The 8,380-nt window shown below is 54.6% G+C and overlaps 1 protein-coding gene across 1 annotated transcript; it reads left to right on the top strand.

The window, feature by feature from the left end:
* Positions 1-271: 271 nt before the first annotated feature.
* On the top strand, positions 272-1,855 carry LOC136458533 (transcription repressor OFP1-like). The gene has a single exon (XM_066458482.1). It carries the CDS (start codon positions 381-383, stop codon positions 1,572-1,574), a length of 1,194 nt encoding a protein of 397 aa, XP_066314579.1. The 5' UTR covers positions 272-380; the 3' UTR covers positions 1,575-1,855.
* Positions 1,856-8,380: the final 6,525 nt, after the last annotated feature.

Below are 8,380 nucleotides of genomic sequence, written 5' to 3'. Positions count from 1 at the left end.
GGACACGCTCACCTAACATGACCGTGCAGGAAGCATTATTATGCATTGCTGTGCTACTGCACACGAGATGTGCACAGCCTGTTGCGTTTGCAACTTGCTTTGGACTCGCACAAGTATTCTACCATTCACCGCCGTGTACTTTTAAGCCCGTGTACACCATCCCCTACGTACGTACCCTAGCACACAACACGTGGCTAAGAAATCTCGGCACATTCTTCTTCTTGCTCACTTCACACTTGCTTATTAAGGGAACCACGAAGCTGCGAGGTGAGTCATCGTCAGTGTGAGGTACTCGTACACCACACCAAAACCAAAGACAAGACACACGTCTCTCCACTTCATTCACATCAATCCACCACATTCCTCCCACTGAAGCCACAATGCACACGCCCTTCATGGACAAGAGCCCCCACCGCCGGGAGAGCGCCGGCGGCCGGCTGAAGCAGCGGCTGGCGCGGATCCTCACGCGCTCCACCTGCACCACCAACGCCACGTCAGCCACTGCCGCCGCCGGCTCGGGCGGCGGCACGGCATTCGTCAGCCTCGCCAAGACCAACACCAACGCCAACACCGACTCCTCCCACCCGCGGGAACCGTACTTCTGCACGCCCTGCACCTACGAGCGGCCCAAGGCCGTCGACGGCGGCACCCGCCCCCGCCGCCGCAGCCGCAGCGCGTCGCTCATACACATCTCCGTGGACTGCACGGGCGGGGCCGGGGCCGTCTCCGGCCGCCGCTCCGTCCACTCCGACGTGCCGCTTCTGCAGCACCTGTTGTCGGTGCCGGCGAGGGACGTCGTCAAGAAGCAAAGCAAGGGCGGGAGGAAGCCGCCGGCGCGGTCTCCTTCGGCGTCGAGGCGGCACTGCTCGTCATCGTCCTCCTCCTGGGGCCGCGCGCGGCGGCCCAGCAGCACGCCCACGCCGTACAGCTGGTCGTCGTCTTCGTCCTCCACCGCGATGGACGACGAGCTCGCGCCGTTCAGCGGCAGCGGCAGCGGCAGCGACGAGGAGGGCGGCGATGAGGCCGAGACGAGGACGCTCTTCTCGTCCCTCAGCTTCTCGTCCGACTCCACGTCCGAGTTCTACCACACCAACGGCGGCGGCGGTGGCGGCAACACCAGCAGGCGGAGTCACAGGAACACGATGACTAGTCGCAGTCGTCGTCGCCGGGCGCCACGGCGTGCGCTGTCAAGGACCAGCGACCCGGCACCGCCCGACGCTTTCCGGCCTCTGGTGGTGTCCGTGGAGACGAAGAAGCAGCACAGGGAATGCAACAACGAGAGGAACAAGGAAGAGAAGGGTCTCAACGTCGGGAAGCTGATGATGATGGGCGGCACGGCCGCGGAGGAGACGACCGCCGGCGGCGCGGGCATGGCAGTGGTGAAGCGTTCGAGCAACCCCTACTTGGACTTCCGTAGTTCGATGGTGGAGATGGTGGTGGAGCGGCGCATCGGCAGCGTGGCGAAGATGGAAGAGCTCCTGGGGTCGTACCTCTCGCTCAACTCGCCGCGCCACCACCCGGCCATCCTTGCTGCCTTCGAGGACGTCTGGGAGGCCGTCTTCGGCGAGGAGTGACCGAGTGAGAGCGACAGCGACTCCAGTGTGATCATTCAGAGTACTGTTTGAAAAGCTACGTACATGCCAATGCATAAATTGGCATCATTTTGCCACCGAGATGCAGATGCTGTGGTGCTCATGTATGTTACGAGTTTGATATACATGGTGATGATAATTGAGCGCCTGAGTGGCTGAGTTCTACGAAAGATTTGGATTTTTTTCGTCATGCATGTAATGTGCCTGTTGTCTCCGTCACAGTACAGTAGGACGGTGTAAGATCTCTTAGGACCCTCATCAGAAACGCGTCATTTATATATCTAAACTCTTCTTCTTAATTACAATGATATGCAAATCTTTTGCGTATCCGAAGAAAAAAAAACATTATCCCTGTTGGCAAGCATGGTCCATGTCATATATATATGAGAAGCTGCGAACTAGCAGAATGGGATGGCTGGATGCAAAAGGCGTTGGCTGGCCTGCCTCCTTGTCCTGGCCGGGATGCATAAAAATTGGGCGTTTCTTCAGGACCAAGCTCTGGCGATGCAAGGTGCACGGCCAAAAACCCTTTGGCGCGTGCACGGAACGAGCAGGGGAAATCAGCATTTGTGTTCGGTCAGGATGGTCTTGCACACGCGGAATCTGGCCAGCAGGATCCTGGCTCCCATCCGAGGTACGAGCCAAGCTACCAAACCAATCGCAACCATAATGAACATAGGCCAGGCATGATGTGTTCAGTCGAAGAATATCGACACGGCCGGCCGCAAGTATGTCTCACCCACGTGGACACCAAATTCTAAAATGGGTCTTAGATGGTACTATATTAGTCTCTAATAAAGTATCTATATACTGAGACCTATTTTGGATTATAGCAGAGGACATAATCCAAATATGAGTATCCTCTCTCCTGAAAACTCATTTGCAGAAATGGTTCTCTTTTAAGTCCCGTCGTGGGAGAAGACAAAAAAAAAGTATTGACCATTTACCTATAGCGCTACCCAAACATAAAATATGTCTTGTATTTTGGATGATGTTGTTGGAGATAGTCTAAAACTATTGATTTTGGTTAGGAGTTGTACTTCCTCTTTGTCTTAGACAAAAGATAAACAACAGATCAACACTGGCTTATAAGTCCTGGGCTTATTAGCCAACGGATAATATTTTTCCTCTCATATCAAATCAACTAGCATTACTTTCAGCCATGACTTATAAGCCTAATCCAACCGAAACGAACAGACTGCATACTTTTGTGAAAATCATGTTTTGGCAGTTGGGAAATGTTGCAAAAGACACCCGATATGTCACTTGGAGTTTGAGATCCCTCCATAATTCGTATTGCTGCAAATGCCCACATATATACCTACTGATCTCTATTGCAGATACCACCCTCCATCATGCACACGCAGCCGATTTCAGCTTGTTTCTGACGTATTAGAGCCATCGGAGGCTAAGTTACGTGTGTTTGACTGCCAGAATTAAAGGATTGTTCATTTGCTAAAATTAAATATCGGAATTGCTATTTAATTGTCACCAGATTTCTTCCCAAAAAAAACTGTCAAATTTCTCACCACACGATTCGGCATAGAGACTCACACTGATCTTCTCCTTCACCTACATGGGACAAGATCTGGATTGTCGATCTTGCATCCACCGGGTAAGAATCTGACAGGTTTTCCTAAAAGATATGTTGACAGATAAATAGCAATTCTCATAAGTTAATTAGAACATTGGCATATGATATTTAGTATAGCATTTGATTGGAAAGTTTTAGAAAATCTAATACGGGGTGCTCAACAGCTAGGGCTTGACAAAAAGCTCGTTGAGCTGACCCATGGATTGTTTCAAAACTTGATTCAATTGAACTCGTTTCTCTTTATCTCATAAAATAAATTTGACTTGATTTCGAATGGCTTTCGACTTCGGCTCGGCCTGTTAAACTTAGTTCTAAGTTAGGTGTCGGTGCAGAAAGTGATCCCATGTAAATATTTGTAGTTTTATCAGTACGTTGTGATCGGAGGTGGCCTAGCACTCAATGACACAGGGTTTATACTGGTTCAGGCAACGTGTCCCTACGTCCAGTTTGAGTTGGTCGGTGACTTTATTCCTGAGCCCAGGTGCTCGAAGTTTGCAATAGGGTTACAAATGAGAAGGAGAAAGATGAAGGGATATAACAGGTCCGGTCAGGACTCTGGTTAGAGAGACCAAGAGAGACAGGGAACTCTGCTATGCGCTATGTGTTCGAGCGTGTGCTCGAGGTTTGAACCTGGTGGTTCTGTTATTATGTACTAGTGAACTGGTCAATCTGAATGAACTTATCTTTTGGAAGAGAGCGCATCCCCTTTTATAGATGAAGGGGATGGACCTTACAAGTGAGAGGGAGGGAGTACTGTCGGTGTTTCGGACCGGCGGGACCCTTAACCAACTAGTAAAAATAGTGCTGCGTGTCCCCTAATCCTGGATGGTGATGCAAAGAGACACAAGGTTTATACTGGTTCGGGCAATGGGTTCCCTACGTCCTGTCTGAGAGATCGATCTTGTATTCCTTGCACCGAAATGCTCGTAGTAGGGGGTTACAAGCAAGGTGAGAGAGGGAACTAGTCCTAGATCTCTGCGTGGAGCGGCGTGGATTGCTTGAGATGTTGATCTCAGGCGGCGGGGAAGCGTGCGTGTTACAGAGTCTCGAGCGTGTGTTCAGTCTACCTCGTGCGCTCGGGTCCCGAACTCCTCATCCCTAGAAACGGCCCCGGTCTCTCCCTTTTATAGTTGAAGGGGGAGACAGGGGTGATATATGTGTTAGCTACTGTGGCGTCGTGCGAGTAGTGGCGGCATGTTTGAGCCCAGTAGCCCGTTACTGTGGCGGCATGGTTGATGGAGTGGTCCTGCCCTTAAAATGCTGAAGCAACGCGCCGGTCACATCTGATCTTGTGCGATGTGGGAGCTCCAGTGATAGCTTGACGCAGGGCCCAGCAAGCGATGTGCTGGTTGCTGTGTGTTGACTGTGTGAAGAGCCGAGGCTCAGTTGGTGCCGAAGCTGAGCCATCGTGGGGGGGCTCGATGGGCATGAATCCTGAGGTTGTCGAGACCCTGAAGTAGACTACCAAGGCGTGGATGGAGCAGTTGGTCCTGTACACCGATTCCGAGCCTATAGTAACTCAGACTTGACTCCGCATGCCACGTTGCTCCTGGAGTAGGGGTTAGGTAGCACAGTGTAGTATATGCACTAGTCGTGGGTGCAGTACCGAACACAACGGCCGGTAACCCCTACCCTATCCTGTCCTAGACAGTATGGTGCTGATGCGACTGGACATCTTGTCGGCCACTCCGCTGTGTCGAGCCATCGTTTGGCTAATATCGCGGGAGCGGTCGAACGCGCTGGTCGGACATGACATTTTGTTCGAGAAGTTGGTCGAGGCAGGAGGCGACGGGGTTGTTTTGCCGAGCCGGCCTTGAGCGAGGTGGAGAATCAGCGTCTTGTCCGAGGCTATACGCGCGGAGCCTCAGGCGAGACAGGAGAATCGGTTCCCCGGCTGAGGCCTTTCGTGTGAGGCGGAGATTCGGTAGGTCGTCTAAGGCCTTCCGTGCGAGGCCTCTAGCGAGGCAGAGAGTAGGTGGCTTCGGACATGGCCGGGGTTTGGCCAACGGTTGTCCCTTGGCTTTGACTTTGATAGGGGTCTAAGCGATCTTTTCGATTGTTGCTTAGGGGACCCCTTCTCATGGTACCCGACAGTAGCCCCCGAGCCTTAGGGAGAGTGTGAGCGCTCTCTTTGAGGTTTTGTCGAGACTCGGCTCGCAACAGCTCCTGGCAGGGATGGTGTTTTGTACTCGAGGCCTCGGTGGGTGCGCGTGAGCGCACCCGCTGGGTGTAGCCCCCGAGGCCCTGGAGGAGTGGATTTATTCCTCCAGGGGCTTTTCTTACATTGTGAGAGGGGTTTTGTTGCGTTTGCTGAGCCCATGAGTGCGAGTTCAGGTCGCTAAGCCTCGGCAAGGTTGCAGGAAGAGCCCTCTAGCCTCTGTGCAGAGCAAGAGAGCCGTTAGAGGTTCCCCTGGCTTTTTGTGCGGCCCTCACGCATCCTTTTCATTCAGAAGGAGGGGTGGAGGGTGCCATGCTACCCTCGGTGGGCGCGAGCAGTGACACCCTCGATGAGCTGTTATCGGGTAAGTCCGAGTAGAGGCCCGCGCCCCATTCGATAGGGGTCGGCTAGCGGTCCATAGACGTACTCCAAGAGTACCAAAGCGCTTCTCTAGTGGGTGCTAGGGCCGTTCGATGGGCCCCAGTGGCTCGGTGCCTCCCTACGGTGGGATCCCATTCGAAGACCTCCCTACCAGTCTCGGACACGACTTAGGGCATCTCGAGCGATCGTTTGCTTGGGCCTCAGCCATGCGTGGGCTCACCCATACTCGTCTCTGACTCTGCTACCCTAGGGCAGCTGTCGAAACCCTCGGGGGCCCAGCCTTTGAACCCCTGGACCATAACGGGCTCGATGCCCTTTATTATGTTTTTCTGAGTCTTCGAGTGCGAGCTTAGGTTGCTTGTCTCTGTCCTGAGTGCAGGATGAGCCCCCGAGCCTTCGCACGGAGCGAGAGGGCAGTCGGGGGTTCCCCTATCTTTTTGTACGACCCCCACGCATCCTTTTCATTTGGACAGAGGGTTTGTTTGCCGAGCCCCCTCGAGTGCGAGCCTGGGTCGCTGGGTCTCGACAAGATTGCAGGAAGAGCCCCTGAGCCTCTGCATGGAGCAAGAGGGCGATCAGGAGTTCCCCTGGCTTTTTGTATGCCCCTCGTGCATGAGGGTTTGTTTGCTAAGCCCCCCTCGGGTGCTATCCTGGGTCACGGGGTCTTAGCATATTTGCAGGAAGAGCTCCATAGCCTCTACACGAAGCAAGAGGGCAGTCAGGAGTTCCCCTGACTTTTTGTACGACCCTCGCACATCCTTTTTGTTCGGAAGGAGGGATTGTTTGCCGAGCCCCCTCAAGTGCGAGCCTAGGTCACTAGGTCTCAGCAAGGTTGCAGGAAGAGCCCCCTAGCCTCTGCACGGAGCGAGAGGGTCGTCGGGGGTTCTCCTAGCTTTTTGTATGACCCTCGTACATCCTTTTTGTTCAGAAGGAGGGGTGGAGGGTGCCATGCTACCCTCAGTGGGCGCGAGCAATGACACCCTCGGTGAGCTGTTATCGGGTAAGTCTGAGTGGAGGCCCATGCCCCATTCGCTAGGGGTCGGCTAGCGGTCTAGAGACACACTTCAAGAGTACCAGAGGGTTTCTCTAGTGGGTGCCAGGGCCGTTCGATGAGCCTCGGTGGCTCGGTGCCTCCCTATGGTGGGATCCCATTCGGAGACCTCCCTGCCGGTCTCAGGACACTGACTTAGGGCATCCCAAGCGTTTCGCTTGCTTGGGTCTCGGCCCCTATATGGGCTCGCCCATAGTCATCCCTAACTCTATTGCCCTAAGGTGGCTGTCAAAACCCTCGGGGGCCTAGCCTCCGAACCCCTGGACCGTGACGGGCTCGGCGCCCAGTTCCTTCATCTGAAAGGAATCAGGTGGGGGATATTCCCTCCCCTCATTGGTTTGACAATAGCAGGCGTGCCTTTTGAGGCAATTTTATCGAGGAGGCAGAATGGCGCCTACCACTGCAGCGGTCAGATGCGATGCCATGTCAGTGGATGGAACATAACTGTTCACGTGATTAATGAGGAAAAGGTGGGTACGTGGGCAGTAAAATCGGATCTAGATTAACTGTGCTAGATCTGGGGGAAACTTTCCCAATTTTGTCGCCCACCCATTTCGCCTCCTTCCTGCATAAATATGCAACAAGCCTCGCCCCTCCCCTCCTTACCTTGCCTACATTTGCTCTTGCAGCCCTTGAGCCGTTGCTAGAACAGAGAGCGCCGGGGAGAAGAAGAGAGAGAGAGAGAGAGGTTCACCGTCGTAGTCGTATTCTTCGTCGCACCCATGGCCGGCGCCATTGTCATTGAGGCGGACCCTTAGGGTCAGTCCGACGTCACCATGGAGACGCTCTAGTCACTCGTCGACGATGGCCTTCTCTATCCGGTTACCAACCCCAATAGGCCAGAGTGGATCGCTTCGTCGGGCGAGCCAGAGCCGAGGCCACACGACGGCTACGTCGTGAGCTTTGTGTCCTTTAACGAGCGTGGCCTCGGCTTGCCGGTGGACCAATTCATGCGGGTGCTCCTACACTACTGCAGCGTGGAGCTCCACAACTTCAACCCCAACTCCATCGCGTAGGCGGCCATCTTCGTTGTCGTCTATGAGGGGTACCTGGGGATTGCTCCCCACTAGGAGCTATGGCTCCACCTTTTCTAGGCAGGGCATATCACCAAGCCGATGGGCATGTCAGGCATGAGGAAGGCGGTGAGGGCTGGCGGCTGCACTCTCCTAGTGCGCCAGGACCGTCAGCACCTTTACATCTCGGCCCAGCTGGCGTCAACCAATCGCTGTTGGTACACCAGCTGGTTCTACCTTCGCAACGATGATGGCGGACTTCCCCCCTACACCGAGCGGATCGTGGAGAGTTGTCCTTCCACCGCCGGAGGGTGCTGCCGCTGATGGCTCGGCGGTGACGCCTGTTCGAGATGAGGCCGAATGAGCCGATCGAGGGCATTCGGATGTCCGCCTCTACCCTCTCTGACGAGGAGAGTCTTCATTGGGTGAGGGAGATAGTGGAGGCAAAGCTAAGGAGCGGTGGCCTGACCCCCATCGCAATGTGCCCATCGCGGGGGTTCCTCTCCCTGGTAAGTCATGCGCCGCTGCAGCCCCCGAGGCCCCCCCGTTCCTCATCGTTGTCTGTTCCCTTACCCGTGTTTGTCATTCTGG

Source organism: Miscanthus floridulus, chromosome 6, assembly GCF_019320115.1.
Source record: "Miscanthus floridulus cultivar M001 chromosome 6, ASM1932011v1, whole genome shotgun sequence".
NCBI lineage: Eukaryota > Viridiplantae > Streptophyta > Magnoliopsida > Poales > Poaceae > Miscanthus > Miscanthus floridulus.
Note: the sequence above shows the minus strand (reverse complement) of the source record. Positions and strands in the feature narration are given on the sequence as shown.